The 16637-nt window shown below is 40.5% G+C and overlaps 1 protein-coding gene across 1 annotated transcript in view; it reads left to right on the top strand.

The window, feature by feature from the left end:
• LOC122735647 (probable C-mannosyltransferase DPY19L1) overlaps positions 1–16637 on the top strand; it is a 123946-nt gene that overhangs the window by 30038 nt on the left and 77271 nt on the right. Inside the window, exons 5-6 of the mRNA XM_043977361.1 lie at positions 10270–10390; positions 10603–10696. Of these exons, the coding sequence (XP_043833296.1) occupies positions 10270–10390; positions 10603–10696 (215 nt within the window). The remainder of the gene's footprint in view (positions 1–10269; positions 10391–10602; positions 10697–16637) is intronic.

Below are 16637 nucleotides of genomic sequence, written 5' to 3' on the forward strand. Positions count from 1 at the left end.
TTTATAGATGTTTTTGCTTTACGTGTTAACTTTAAAGCTGAATGTGTACTTCCATTTATCTCTCACATTTTATTTTTTAGGACAACATATGCCTTTTTAGGAGAGGAAATGGCATAGATAAGGATCACTGTGGCTAGTGGTATGATTCTGGTGAATTCCTGGCCAAGAATCACATTCCCTTGCAGTCTAGAAAATAGGAAAATCACCTAGACTTAAGTGTTCATTGTTTTCTTGTAGATGGAGTTGTTATGTCATGAGTTGTGAGGTTATAGGCTTACAATGAATGATTAGCTTGATGAATTAATCATGCTGAAGGTTATGAATGAGCCATTTCAATAATGAATTTATCAGCAGTTCAACACAAGAGTGTCCTACTTATCTGGCATTTAGATTTCTAGCTACATTAACTGTTTTGAACAGAGCCTCTAATGTAGACCTTTGCAAAAAAGGCTTTTTTGAGCAATGAAGAAAATTGGTGTCATGACATTTGAAGAAAGGACATGGAACTATACCCTCAGGCTAGAGTGTATTGACTTACAGTCATGTAGGAAATGATTTTTTTTTCAATTAGATGGCCTCCCATTTACCTTTCTTGGGAATGAGATGGACTAGGTACCCCAGTAGTAATAGTTAGCCTTTATGAAGTGCTACAAGGTTGGCATAATGCTTTATGTTCTCTCATTCGATTCCCATGACCTCTTTCCCCATCCAAATGGTCCAGAGACTGAGAAGTGTCCTTAATACAGTGGCCTCTAAAGGAGGCTCTTAAGTTCTTATTTAGTTCTCTACTCTGTATTTTTGGAGAATTTACCACCATATGTTCCTAGGTAAGGAAATGCTTGTGATGGGATTGGACTTGAGAGTCCTTTGGGAGTTATCAGTCATTTCCTTCACTCTTGACACCTAACATTTCTCCTGCTGATGGAGATTTTGATCCTGGAGGCTCTTCTGGGTGCCCGTTGTGTGCCTAAGCTTAGCTTGAGTTCATAGTCTCCCCAAACCCATGGGTCTTTGTTCATGTCAACTCTCCTCTACTCAAGTGGCTGGATTGTTTTGAGCCTCTGGCAGACTACACGTTTGTTCCTCTTCACTTTCATTGTTGTCTTCCTCCTCCTCCTCACCACCCCCACCACTGTCATCATAGCTAGCATGAGTATATAGACCCTACTGTCTGCCAGGCACTGTGCTGAGCTTGTTACAAACATCTCATTTGATCCTCCCAACAGCCTGCAAGGTAGGAGCCATGATTTACCCCATTTTACAGCTAAGCAAACTGGGGTCACACAGTCAAGTCTTCCTGACCCTCGACCCCGTGTACATCTACCGAGATGCCTCTATTTATACCTCACACTAGGGTTAGATTCAGTCTGCCATTCTCTCCTTCCCCTTTCCTATTTCATTGGTTTTCAAGTCCTACCTATTCCACCTTTTACAGTCACTTTTGCAGCTGTCCCCTTGATCGTCACCACTCACTCAGGCTATTCTAAAAGCTCCCTGAGCTATCTTCTTGCCTCCGCTTTTCCTGACTTCCATCTCTAACCACAGAACGATTGTAGTTAGTAGTTTATGGGCCATACACCCTTACTAGATGGCTTCTTACCTAGCCTTAGTCACTGAATGGCCATTGCCTCAGGCAGACTGAGACTTTGGAAAGACCTTAGTTTCAAAAGGCCAGTCTCCCACTGCATCCGGGGCCATCTTTGTTGCCAATGGGCCCAGATAGCTCTGGAGGAGAGAGTGAGGCTGGTGACTGCACAGCCCTCCCTCACTTCAACCCAATTCAGTGCAAGTCATGATATCATGGAAGGATGGATAAACAACAACAGCAACAACAATAACAACAACCTTTACTAGATGGTAAACTCCTTGAGGGCAAGGATTATTTATTTTACTTTTTTTCCTCCTTACATTTAGTTTTTATTTTATTTTTTCTCAATTACATGTACACAAAAAATTTTAACATTTGTCTTTTTAAAATTTTGAGTTCCACATTTTCTCCTTCCTTTCCTCTCCTCCTCCCTTGAGAAGACAAGCAATTTGATGTACATTATACATAGTCATGGAAGACATTTCCATATTAGCCATGTGGAAAAAGAAAATAGAGATCAAAGAAACCAAAAATGAAAAAGAAAACAAAAATAGTATGCTTTGATTTGTATTCGTAATCCATTAGTTTTTTTCTCTGGAGGTGGATGCATTTTTTTCATCATAAGTACTTTGGAATTGTTTTGGATCATTGTTTTGTTCAGAGTAGCTAAGTCCTTCAAGCTGATCATAGTACATTATTGCTGTTACTGTGTGCAGTGTTTTCCTAGTACTGTCCAGTTCAGTTAAGTCTTTCCAGGCTTCTGAAATCATCCTGCTCATCATTTCTTATTGCAATCTCTTGTGTACCTAATCTATTCCTCTGATCCACCACTCTTTCTTAAGCAGTGTCAGATTGTTCTGATGATTACTGCTTTGTAATGCAGTTTGAGATCTGGTACTGCTAACCTACCTTTCTTCACTTTTTTTCACTGATTCCCTTGATATTCTTGACCTTTGGTTCTTTGAATAAGTTTTATTATTTTTTCTAGTTCTATAAAGTAAACTTTTGGCAATTTGATTAGTGTGGCATTGAGTAAGTAAATTAATTTAGGTAGAATCATCATTTTTATTATATTGGCTTGGCCTACCTGTGAACAATTAATATTTTTCCAGTTTTTAGATCTGACTTTATTTACGTGAAGTGTTTTGTAATTGTGTTAGTCCAGGGTTTTTTCCTCAAGCTTGTTCAATTTATGGCGTGTTCAATTTCTTTTTCTAATATAGGGTTCTATTTCCTCTTTTGTTAATCTGGGTAATTATTCATTTTTTGTAAATATTCATCCAGTTCGCTTATAGTGTCAGATTTATTGGCAAATAATTGGGCAAACTTGCTTCTAATAATTGCTTTGATTTCATCGATTTTGGTAAGAAATTCACCCTTTTCTTTTCTTTTGTTTTTTTTTTTTTGTTTGTTTTGTTTGTTTTTTTGTGGCAGGGCAGTGGGGGTTAAGTGACTTGCCCAGGGTCACACAGCTAGTAAGTGTCAAGTGTCTGAGGCCAGATTTGAACTTGGGTACTCCTGAATCCAGGGCCAGTGCTTTATCCACTGTGCCACCTAGCTGCCCCCCACCCTTTTCATTTTTATTACTCATAATTTGTTTTTCTTTTTTCTTTCTTTTTTTAATCAAATCAACCAGTAATTTATTGTTTTTTTTTTTAATAAGACCAGCTCCCAATTTTACTCATTGGTTCAATGGTTATATTGCTTTCCGTTTTATTAATCTGTTCTTTGATTTTCAGGATTTCCAATTTGGTGCTTAATTGGGGATTAAATTTTTTCTGGTTTTTTAAAAATTGCATGCATGATTCATTGATCTGCTCTTTCTCTTTTATTGATATAAGCACTTAAAGATATAAATTGTACTGCTTTGGCTGCATCCCACAAATTTTGGAGAGTTGTCTCACTGTTGTCTTTCTCTTGAATGAAATTATTGGTGGTTTCTATGATTTGTTTAACCCACTCATTCTTTAGAATTAGGTTATTTAATTTCCAATAATTTTTAATCTATATTTCCACAACCCTTTATTGGATATAATTTTTATTGCATTATGGTTCTGAAGAGGATGCATTTAATATTTCTGCTTTTCTGCATGTGGTTGTGAGGTTTTTATGCCCTAATAACATCATCAGTTTTTGTTCAGGTGCTATGTTCACCTTAGAAAAAGGGATACTCCTTTCTATTCTCATTCAGTTTTCTCTAAATGTCTATTATATTTAACTTTTTAAAATTCTATTTATCTTTTTACCTTTCTTGTGTATTTTCTTGTTAGATTTATCTTGTTCTGAGAGGGGAAATTTTAGGTCCTTCACTAGTATGGTTTTACTATTTACTTCCTCTTGTAAGTCATGTAACTTTTCCTTCAAGAATTTAGATGGGGGAAAAAAAGAATTTGGATGCTATGGCATTTGGTCCATATATGTTTAATATTGATATAACTTCATTTTCTATGGTACCTTTTAGCTTAATGTAGTTTCCCTGCTTCTCGCTTTGAATTAAGTCTGTTTTTGCTTTTGCTTTGTGTGAGATCATAATTGATACCTCTGCTTTTTTTTAATATCAGCTGAAGTATAATAGTCTTCTTTAGTCCCTTATTTTACTTTGTGTGTCTCTTTGCTGTGTTTCTTTTAAACAACATATTGTTTGATTTTAATTTTTAATCCACTCTCCTATCTGCTTCTGTTTTTATTGGTGAGTTCATCCCATTCACATTCAGTTATGATTATTAACTATGTATTTCCTCTATCATATTCTTCCCATTTATAGCTGCTCCTCCTATGTCCAGTCTCATAAGTCTGTTTTGCTTTTGATCACTATCTCCCTTAATCATCCCTCTCTTCTATCAGCTCCCTCTCCTTCTCTTATTGTCTACCCCTCCTACTTATCTCCTGCTTCCCCGTAGGGTAAGATAGATTTCTGTACCCAACTGAGTGTGTATGGTATTCCCTCTTTGAGCCAGTTCTGATAAGAGTAATTTTCAAGCATTGCTTGGTACCCCATTTTCCATTTGGCTAATACTGTTCCTCCCTCCCTCCCTCCCTCCCTCCCTTCCTTCCTTCCTTCCTTCCTTCCTTCCTTCCTTCCTTCCTTCCTTCCTTCCTTCCTTCCTTCCTTCCTTCCTTCCTTCCTTCCTTCCTTCCTGTCTTTCTTTCTTTCGCGGAAAAATGAGGGTTAAGTGACTTGCCCAGGATCACACAGCTAGTAAGTGTCAAATGTCTAAGGCCAGAATTGAACTCAGGCCCTCCTGAATCCAGGGCCAGTGCTTTATCCATTGCACCACCTAGCTGCCGTGGCTAATACTGTTTCTTAAGGAGTTCTTTTCTTCAGTGATTTTTGTACTTCTTTTCCCATTTGGCCAATTCTCTCTTTAAGACATTCTTCAGTGGATTTTTGTGCCCTTTTTTCTCAATACTTATTTGTGCCTCTTTTATCAAGCTGTTGACCTTCCTCAAACTTTCCTCTACCTCTTTTATTTGATTTGTAAAATTCTTTTTGAGCTCTTCCATTTCACATTTTCCTTTGAGTCATTGCTTGTACCTGCTTTGACATCATTGTCTTCCTCTGAGTTTGTGGCTTGATTGATCTGGGCTTTGTTCCCCAGATGGCTGTGGCACTGTCCCAAGCTTCAGGTCTTTTGTGCTACTATTTTCAGAGCTAGCTCTAGGGGTCTATAATTTTTTGGTGCTTCCAAACTGGTGTGATCTAAAGAGAGGTGTGGTCACTGCTTTTCTGGTTTGTGCTCTGGTCTTTACCCAGGAAAAAAAACCTAATTCCCCTGTATCCACCAGGGCTAGCACTCCTCCTGGCTCTGGGATGGTGACCAGATCCCCTCTTCTCCTACAGCCTCACTTGCTAGTGGTCCTTTCTGTCTTAGAATTGCAGCCACGGTCCCTATTCTCTCATGAACAATCATACACTCTTCTCTCTTCCCTGGAACTGTTAACTTGGGCCCTTGTTCCCCTGTGGCCACAAGTGCCTCGGACTGCAACCTGGAACTTTGTATAGGTAACACAAGAGGGTCTGGGGTTCCCCTGTAATCTCCATCTGACCAGTTGTGCTATCCCTACACTGTCCGTGGGATGAGAAGTCTTAAAGCTGCTGCTTCCACCAGTGCAGCCTCCCCCAAGGTAGAGCCTGCTGATTGCATTGCACTCTCAGGATCTACTGCCACCCCAGTGAGATATACCTTTACTATTTTTTGTTTGGTTGGTTTTTTGGATGAGGCAGTTGGGGTTAAGTGACTTGCCCAGGGTCATACAGTTAGTAAGTGTCAAGTGTCTGAGGCTGGATTTGAACTCAGGTCCTCCTGAATCCAGGGCCAGTGCTCTATCACTGCGCCACCTAGCTGCCCCTATACCTTTACTATTGACCACCAAATTGTCTTGGCCTGGAAAATTGTTTCCCTTGATCTTTTGTTGGTTCTGGCACTCCAGAATTTGATCTGAGGCATTGTTTGAGAGTTGTGTGGAGGGGAATTTGGAAGAACTCGACTGAGTGTGTCTTTATTCTACCGTTTTGACTTTGCCTCTCTTGCAGGGATTATTTCTTATCCAAAATTTAGCATTTCCAAGAGCTCTACTTAGGATAAGCACTTAATAAATATTTGTTTAATTGAATTCCACTGATAATTTGTCACAATTATTTTGATTTATCAAGTGCATAAATTCGATTTTATAGATTTTACATAATGAATAGATGTATTCCTGGAGTGTTATTAGGAAAGTTAAATTTCATGGAGCAGATCCTTTTTGGTTTTCAAGAAAAAGTTGAAAATGCTGCTAACACTGTTTCTGTTTCCACTGATGTAGTGTTCTCTGTCCGTGTAATAAAGGTACGCACTACTTAAGATCATTGATTTACAGTTGGAAAGGCCTGTGGAGAATCCCACCTCCTCCTTTTCAGAGGAAAGTGTGAAGGGCAGAGAAATCAAGTAACTTGGCTCAAGGTCACACAGGTAGTAAGAGGCAGAACTGATACTTAGCCCCAGGTCTGCCACTTCAGAGCAAAGGCTCTTCCCATTGCACCCAGGCCTCTCACGGCCCCCCAGAATGTTTTGTGCCAAGGGCTAATTTTGAGTGGATTGCACTGAGGTAGCTGTTCTGCGTTGTACAAACCTCCTGCCCAGAAGCAAGTCATCTAAAATAGCTTCACATTAGTTTCTCCACAAACAAGTCAGAGAGGCCTTCATAGCTGCTCTTTAGCTCTGAAGAGGCACCATCCTTCCATCACCCCTGGGACCTAGAACCAATTTCCTTCTGTGAAGGGGGGAGTGGCAAGCCTAGCAAAGTATGGGGCAATAAAAGCTTCAGAAATTCTCAGCTGTGTATGAACTTGATGAAATTCATAAAATTCATTCTCTTTTTGGTAAATTTTGTTCCTGGAGACATTGGCCAATGTCTCTTTGATGCTAAGAAAATTTACAAGCCCATGCACTGATGTACATACGGTGATTGTGTCATTTGTCCGAGCACTGAAGAGAAAGACAAGGGAAGGGAAATGAGACCTTTCTTCTCTACCATCAGTGATGGGAAAACTCCTAGCAGTGAAGGCTGAGAGAAGGAAGGGGAGTGTTCTTTTTGTAGCCTCAGGAGAAGAAATGCTTGGTGTGGGGCTGTACACCTGGCCTTCCTTTGTGTCTGGCTGAACTTTCAAAGACTGTGTCACTGATCCCTCCATAGGAAGCCACCTGCTCTCACTACTACCCCCATATTCCTTCCACCCCCTGTCATTTCTAGGATGTGCCTGTTGGACAACAAACATTTACACATAAGTTCCTTAAATTCTCATGTGGCCTTATATTTAGGAATGTCCATCCTGTTCATTTGGTTTGCAGATTTGCTTAATTTATACTTTGGAAGAGCTTTGGTTTCATTGGAATGACTGCTCTTTCTATTGCTTCCAGCCTCTTCCATAGACTGTGATCACGTAATAGAGCTGAAATCTGCATCATCCAGGTGGGAGTGCTCATCTGAATGAAATCTTACAAATGATTGAAAAAAAGTTGGTTTTTCAATGAAAATCTTTTACGTTGAAATCACTTAGTCAGTTTTGTAGAATTGTACTTTATACATCTAGTGTTCATTAAGCATCTGCGAGATAGATGAAATGTCCCTATTTCTGTTGAGGAAATCACCATTCTTCAGTCTCCTAAGTTTGTAACCTTGCAGTTTTCCTCAACCTCGCTTTATGTAGCCAATCACCAGCCGGATTTTGCTGTTTTTCCTTCTCTACCTTCTCTTACCTCCACCCCCATCTCTCTGCTTAGAGCACCAGCACTTCAGTTCAGGTCCTCATTCACTTTCTGCCTAGCTTATTCACAGCCTGCTAGTGAGTGGGTCTCTCTGTCTTAGGTCTGGCCTACTCACTTCTGCCCTTTACGTTTGATCCTCGTGATTTCCTATTGTCTTGAGGATAAACTGTACTAAAGATGGTTTCACTTTTCCTTTTAGAGAGTGCACCTCTATTTCCTCTTGGCTGAAAGTGTGGTCTGCTCGCTGCATAGTGATGAGTATGGAAACATTTACCTCTGTTTTTCCCATGGGGCTGATTTGCGCCTTCCTAGTCAGTTTGGTGGCCCTGACCGCCCAGAGCCTAATCATGTTGTTGCTTGACGTAGTGCAGACCGTGATCAGTTTTAGCCCTCAAGCTCATAACTCCTAAGCTCAAGGGATCCATCAGCTTCAGCCTGCCCTGTTGCACTTGGTCCTCATAGCCTGGCCCCAGTTTCGATTTCTATTCCTCCTGCTTTGTTTTGGGACCTAGCCAAACTGGCCTTCACCTTGTTCCTCATCCATGGCGTGTCACCTCCTGTTAGTAGTCACCAAGCCTTGGCTAAATGGTCACTGAGTCCCAGGCGTTGTGCTTAGTGCAGAGGATCAGAGAGAGACAAATATATATATATATATATATATATATATGGAAGGTAATGCTAGAGGGAAGGCACAGGGCAGGGGGAGGGGGAGGCCAGGGAAGCCAGGCTTTGGAGGCGGTGAGGAGAGAGCATTCCAGGCCTGGGGCACAGCCATTGAAAAGGCATGGAACCCTACGGGAAGGACAGCAAGAAGTTCAGAGGAGAAGGAAGGAAAGTATTAGCAGGTTGAAGGGGTTTCAATGCCAAACAGCACTGGATGTCTGATCCTGAGGGCAGTAAGGCGCCATTGAAATTTATCGAATAGGGTTGATGGTGACAGTCATGCCTGTTCTTTAGGAGAATCACTTTTGCAGCTGTGAGAATGGCAGGCATTGGGAGAGACTTGAAGCAGGCACCTAATGCAGGATTCCAAGGGAAGCCTCTTCTCTTTCCCTTCCCTTTCCTATTTTATTGGTTTTCAAGTCCTACCTATTCGACCTTTTACAATCACTTTTGCAGCTGTCCCCTTGATCATCACCACTCACTCAGGCTATTCTAAAAGCTCCCTGAGCGGGGGGCTTGAAAAGGAAGTGAGGATGATAGCAGAGTTGGACACTGGGTAAGTGGCCAGGGGTGGGGTGTGCATATGACGGTGACCCAGATACTGAACTCATCAACCCCACCAACACCACCCCAACTTCTGGTGCTCTGAAACGTCTTGGTATTTCACTGCTTTGTGCTGATCTTTTGTTTGGGGGGGTGTGTGTCTATGTACCCGTATCTGCATACATATTCATATATCTATGCATATATAGGTATTTGTATGTTCGTGCACATGTATGTATGCATACGCACATACACATATGCTTGTATTCCCTGCTAGAGTGTAAGGTTATTCTGAATAGAGATTATGTTATTTTTTGTATTTTTATTTCTACTGTTTAGCATAGTGAGTGGCACATAATAAATGTGTATTGGTTGATTGATTGGTCGGTTGGTTGTTGTTCAGTCATTTCAATTGTGTCTGACACTTTGTGACCCCATTTGGAGTTTTCTTGGCAGAGATCCTGGAGTGGTTTGCCATTTCCTGCTTCAGCTCATGTTACAGATGAGGAAACTGAGGCAAACAGGGTTAAGTGACTTGTCCAAGGTCACAGAGCTAGGAAGGTCTGAGGTCAGATTGGAGCTCAGGAAGAGGAGTCTTCTTGACTCCAGGCACGGCGCTGTGCCACTTAGGTGCCCAACTGATAGATTGATTAGGGTTAGGAACACAAAAAAGATGTGCTTCCTGGCTTTTGAGCCTGTGATTTAGTTCAGGCAGGATTTTATCATGTCAAAACTTGAGAACTTTTCTGTGTCCATGTGTAAGATGCCTGTATGTTTAGGGAGCAGTGGAAAAAGCAGTGACTTTGGAATTAGAGGAAGCATGAACAGCTATATCCCTTAATACTCACACAACCTTGAACAAGTCATGTGACCTTTCTGGGCCTCAGTTTCCCCATCAGTAAATGATAGGATTGGAGTACATGACTTCTGAAAACCCTTCTAGACCTAAATCTGTGGTCCTTTCATTTTGTGATGTTAAGACATTCTGGAGAAAATCGATCTGAAGTGTGGAAGTGATAAGACTGCCTGGCAAAAAGCATGATGCATCAAGGAAAATCTTCAAGACCCAGGAGATTTGGAGGATTTGTTTTATTAGAGTGAAGGGAGCAAAACGGACAGGAAAATGGAGAGAAATTATGGGAAAGTGTCCCTGGGCCCTCTGTGACAGTCAGGACCCTAATAAACAAGGGCGTTTCCTCATCTGTCTTCCCTCTTGTTTCTTTTTAGGTAGTCTTAGCCAGCTGGTATCGCACATATACCTGGATAACGGACTTGATTGGCGTTCAGACCAAGATATGCTGGACTGTCACCCGAGGAGAAGGGCTTAGTCCTATAGAAAGCTGTGAAGGCAAGTTTCTTTGCAGGGTAACACTGTGCCTTTAATTCATGTCCTGCAGCAGTTGGTATATAAAAAGAACAGAGATGTGGTTGTTCAGTAGCTCTGAAGTCTTTTAAGTAAGCAAATGTTAACAAAGTTATAAATATTTCGGAACAGAAAAACACTCAGACATCCTTGTAGATTGTTACATCATAGCGAGTCATTTTGTTTGTTTTTTAAAGGACTGGGAGACCCTGCTTGCTTTTATGTCGCCGTGATCTTTCTATTAAACGGGCTGATGATGGCTTTGTTTTTCATCTATGGCACATACTTAAGGTAAGGATTTTGAGTCCCATGAGTTTGCAGTGTGTTTGGGATAGGTTTTGCAAAATAAGTTTAATGAAAAAAAATGTGGCGGGTTTTTTCATTAGAGAACAATAACCTATTTAATCATTTCAGTGATTTTTCCAGTCTTGTTTACAAAAACTATGGAATAAAGAATCTAAAAATTAGGTCCCACTTAAATGATTTTACTCTTCGTATAAACATTAATATATATTCTGTACTGAGAATTCACACATAGAGAAAATAAAGCTACAGATAAACTATTGTGGGTCTCTAATGAATGTAAATAATCCCAGGCAATTAGTCTAGCTTATCCATTGGGATTTCTGTCTTTTTAAGATATCAGACAGACGTGCATTGTGAGCACATGGTGGAGCACATGGGAAAAGAATATTTCTAGTTCTGATGATTCTTCACTTTATAAATGTTACCATAAAAACCTTAAAAGGTAAAATGGTTTCCATGAAGGTTGTTATTGTTTGCTTGTTTGCTCAATGATAGAGCACCTTTTCTAAAATTCAGTTTAGTTCAGCAAGAAACTTTTTTTTTTTTGTGGTGCAATGAGGGTTAAGTGACTTGACCAGGGTGACACTGCTAGTAAGTGTCAAGTGTTTGAGGTTGGATTTGAACTCAGGTCCTCCTGAATCAAGGGCCAGTGCTGCTTTATCCACTGCACCACCTAGCTGCCCCAGAAACTTAATGTTTCAACAAGAAATGTATTAGTTGACTTCTGTATGCACGGAGCTATGTTGGTTGCTGGAGATCTAAAGACAAAACCCCAAACCGGTCTCTGCTCTTCAGGTGCTCACATTTTTGTTCTGGGCTGTCTGCAGATAAATACATGCCATACATTGGAGGAGGGGCGGGCACGTTGTGGGGAGGACTAGAAGTCAGGAAAGGCATCATGGGAGTTGAACCTCTAAGGAAACTGAGAATTCCAAGAGGCACAAGTTGGGGTGGGATGGGGAGGTGGGAGATGAATGACAACTTTCTAGAATAGCAAATAAATTGACTTGGCTGGAGTGGAGTGTGTGGCTAATAATAAACAGGCTAATGTGGAATGAGTCTGGACTCCATGGTCACCTGGAGCTGGATGGGAAGGGCCTTTGATGCCAAGCTGAGCATTTAAATTGGATCCTACAGTTCGCCTAATCTGGGGTTGAGTCTATGCACTCGCTTGCTCAAGGGCCTGGGAACTTGGCTTTTAAGATATTTGGGCAATGACATTTCAACATAAAATGGTTTCCTTTGCAATCCTATGTATTTTATTCCATATATTTAAAAACATTCTGAGGAAGAGTCTGGAGATTTAACCAGACTGCCAGAGGTGTCTGTGACGAAAGAGAGGTTCAGAATCCCTGTCCGAGAGGCAGGAGCCCCTGAAAGCTTCTGGGTCACAAGGTGACATCACCTGCCTTTTAGGCTGTTTTGGCAGCTCTGGGGAGGACAGAGAATGGAGAGAGTACCAGTCAATCCGCAAACACCTATTAAGCATTTCATGTGTACTTATGGCATTGGGGGATGAAAGTGAGATAGGCCCTGTGCTCAGGGAGTTCATGTTTACTGATCAGTGATTACAAGATTTTATAAACAAATCCAGCCTGATTTGGAGGAGGGTCGCACTGACAGGGACCAATCAGCAAAGGCCACTTGAAGGAGGTGGCGGCGAGGGAGCTAGGGATGGGAAGAGAAGGTCAGAAGGGAGGACATTCTAGACCTAAGGAAGGAGATGGACTGTCATGGATGGGGGATACAAGTTCAGTTTGGCTGGAATGGGAAATACTAAGGACTGTAATTAGCTGGATGAGATAGGCGGCGGCCAGATGGGGAAGGTGTTTAAATGCCTAGCAAAGGAGTTTGTATTTTACTCCAGGGACAGTGGGGGCCCATTGGAGCTCCTTGTGCTGGGGTTGGGGAGATGGGGTCTGACCTGAGCTGTAGGAGCATAAGTGTGGCCTCTCTGGAAGGAGGGATGGCTGGGGTAGGTGGGGAGAGCCTGGAGGTTGGGGAGAGGCAAGCAGAGCCTGGATTCAGAGAACTGTGGAGGGACTGGGGAAAGGGGGACAGTTACAAGAGGTGTCATGGAGGCAGAGTCTCCTGATTTGGCATCTGATTCAACGTGGGCTCAAAGCAGAGTGAGAAGATGGAGATGGCGCCAAGGTTATGAAACTGGAAAGGGTGAGGTGGATGTAGTGGGGAGGATGGTGAGTTCTGCATTGGACACGGGGTCCTAGCTCTAGAGCTGGCTGGGGCATTGGAGCTTACCAAAGGTTATCCAACGCAGCTTATTTTACACATGATGGAACTAAGGTCCCCTGGGTCTAAGTGAGGACAGACAGGCTAGAAGAGGATGGTGACAGTTCAAGGGGATAAGAAAACCCAACCCTGTGAGAAGAGAGTGGACAGAAGGAGCTGTAAATGATGGTTATCAGTATCATAATTGCATTTCACTGGTTTTTCTGATCTTTAAAGGAAGAGCTTTAGTTTGAAATTGTTCATTTAATTGCAAGAATAAAATATAACACTGTTCTCCTTAAAATCTTACTTGGGTTGAATGGGTTAGGGAGATTCTCCTACCTCTGTATCTTCCTCCAGAATTGCTTTAGTTGTATTTATTTTTGTTGAACGTGAAAAAAATATTTTTAGAAGTCCCTTAAATTACTACTTCCTCAATGTTTTTCCTCCTATGTTCATTAGCTTAGTCACCCTTCTAATCTTAAGAGAGTGGGATGAGGCTGGAATGTTCTTAGGATCTATGTTCAGAATAAAGAGAAGAAAATGTAAAACTGTGCTGAGTCTTTCTATAAATAGTACCATTTGAATTCTGAGAAATAATGCTAGAAATATTGCTAGGTAGATTGCTTATAACCTTTGTGATCCAGAATAGTTTTGTCAGTAATAACATTTTGTGATTTTTGTCATGCTAATCTCCTGCAAACTTGAGTTGCAAGTAAAGCCGGGGGTGAGGATGGGAGTATAATGGGGAAAGAGGGGAGCAAGGAGAGTCATCAAAGTGGGGGATGGCACTAGATTACAAACCTGCCCTTTCTTTTTTGCTGATGGGGTGACATGTTACAGAATCCTAGATTGACATCTGGAAAGGCTCTTTGAGATCATGTTCCTCTTACAAATGAGAAAACTGAGGCCCAGTGGGATTGAGGGATTTACTTAGGGTTACTTAAGTAGCAGAGAGTGGCCTGTTCAAGACTTCCAACTCCTCATTCGAAGTAATTTTGTTCATTTCTCTAAAATAATATTTTATTAATTGTGACCCTGGTGATAGGTTTTTTCCTTATTTATTTATTCATGCATGCATGCATTCATTCATTCATTTATTTTTTGGTGGGGCAGTGAGGGTTAAGTGAATTGCCCAGGGTCACACAGCTAGTAAGTGTCAAGTGTCTGAGGCCGAATTTGAACTCACATCCTCTTGAATCCAGGGCCAGTGATTTATCCACTCTGCCAGATAGATTTTTTTCCTAAGACATTTTTATATTCTAGAGTAGGGAGAATGGACAGTTTTGGGGGACAGTGCCTTAAAGACATGATATAAAAATGCTTAGTCTCCAAAGTGTTTGAGTCTAGAAACCAAAACGCTTGGCTTGAAGATTCTGAGCTAGAAAATGGTGCTGTACAGAAAGCTGGGAAACAATTTTTACATCCAGTATTTCTGATAAAGGCTTCATTTCTAAAATATATAGGGAACTAAATCAAATTTATAAGAATCCAAGTCATTCCCCAGTTGAGAAATGGTCAAAGGATTTTGAACAACCAGTTTTCAGATGAAGAAATCAAAGCTATTTATTGCCATCTGAAAAAATGCTCTAAATCACTATTGATTAGAGAAATGCAAATTAAAACAACTGAGGTACCATCTGACACCTATCAAATTGGCTAATATGACAAAAAAGGAAAATAATAAATGTTGGAGAAGCTGTGGAAAAATTGGAACACTAATGCATTGTTGGTGGAGCTGTGAAGTGATCCAGCCATTCTGGAAATCAATTTGTAACTATGCCCAAAGGACTATAGAACTGTGCATACATACCCTTTGACCCAGCAATACCACTATTAGGTCTTTATCCCAAAGAGATCATAGAAAAGGGAAAAGGACCCACATGTACAAAATATTTCTAGCTGCTCTTTTTGTGGTGGCAAAAAATTGGATATTGAGGGAATGCCTATCAATTGGGGAATGACTGAGCAAGTTGTGGTATATGAATGTAATGGAATACTATCGTGTTGTAAAAAACAATGAGCAAGGGGCAGCTAGGTGGCGCAGTGGATAGAGCACTGGCCCTGGAGTCAGGAGGACCTGAGTTCAAATCTGGCCTCAGACACTTAACACTTACTAGCTGTGTGACCCTAGGCAAATCACTTAATCCCAATTGCCTCACCAAAAAAACCCAAAACAAAACAAAACAAAAAAGAAACAATGAACAGGAGGAGTTCAGAGAAACCTGGAAGGACTCACATGAACTGATGCTGAGTGAGATGAGCAGAACCAGGAGAACATTGTACACAGTATCAACAACATTGTGTGATGATCAATTGTAATAGACTTAACTTTTCTCAGCAATGCAATGGTCAAAGATCATTCCAAAGGACTCACGATGGAAAATGCTCTCCAAATCCAGAAAAAAGAACTGTGGAATCAGAATGCAGATTGAACCATACTGTTTCTACTTGTTTTTTCTTCGTTCTTTTTTGAGGTTTTTTCCTTTTGTTCTAATTCTTCTTTCACAACATGACTAATGCAGAAATATGTTTAATATACATATATACATATGTACATATATAACTTATGCCAAATTGCTTTCTCTCTTGGGGAGGGGGGAGGGAAGGGAGAGAGGGAGAAAAATTTGGAACTAGAAATCTTATGAAAACAAATGTTTAAAACTCTTCATGTAATTAGAAAAGAATAAAATACTTTAATGATAAATAAAACTATATATGTATATGTGTGTATGTATGTATATATATGTACATACATGTATGTATGTGTATATATATATATATATATATGAAAATGGTGCTGTAGTAAAAGAATGTTGGGTTTTTAAAAAAGAGAAAAGGACCCACATGTACAAAAAACATTTATAGAAGCTCTCTTTGGGATGGCAAAGAATTGGAAATAGAAGGAATGACCATCTATTGAGAAATGGCTGAACAAATTGTGGTATATGAATGTAATGGAATACGATTGTGCTGTAAGAAATGATGAGCAGGCAGATTTCAGAAAAACCTGGACTTTTAAGTGGACTGATACTGAGTGAAGTGAGCTGAACGAGGAGGACATTGTACACAGTAACAGCAACATTGTGTGATGATCAACTGTGATAGGCTTAGTTCTTCTTAGTAATACAATGATCCAAAACAATTCCAAAGGACTCATGATGAAAAATGCTCTCCAAATCCAGAAAAAAAGAACTGTGCAATATGAATGCAGATTGAACCATAATGTTTCTACTTTTTTGTTTGTTTTTTCTTTTTTGAGGTTTTTTCCCTTTTGTTCTGATTCTTCTTTCACAACATGACCAATGCAAAAATATGTTTATGTGATTGTACATATATAACCTATATCAGATTGCTTTCTGTCTTGGGGAGGGAGGGAGAAAAATTTGGAACTCAAAATATTATAAAAACAAATGTTGAAAACTATCTTTACATGTAACTGGAAAATAATAAAGTACTTTTAAGATAAAAAAGAACGCTGAGTTTATAGTCAGAGCATCTCAGAGTTGAGCACTGGCTTTGTTGCCACTTCCTGTGAACTTGGGCAAGTCCTTGAACAACTCCCAGGGCTTGTTTTCTAATCTGTAAAACTAAGCGTCAGAGGTATAGTTCATTTCTAAGGTCCTCTGCAACTCCAACCCCTCTGTGTGAATGCCCCTTCTAATCTGGCTTCCAATTACATTATGCAACTAAAACT

Source organism: Dromiciops gliroides, chromosome 1 (genome assembly GCF_019393635.1).
Source record: "Dromiciops gliroides isolate mDroGli1 chromosome 1, mDroGli1.pri, whole genome shotgun sequence".
Classification (NCBI taxonomy): domain Eukaryota; kingdom Metazoa; phylum Chordata; class Mammalia; order Microbiotheria; family Microbiotheriidae; genus Dromiciops; species Dromiciops gliroides.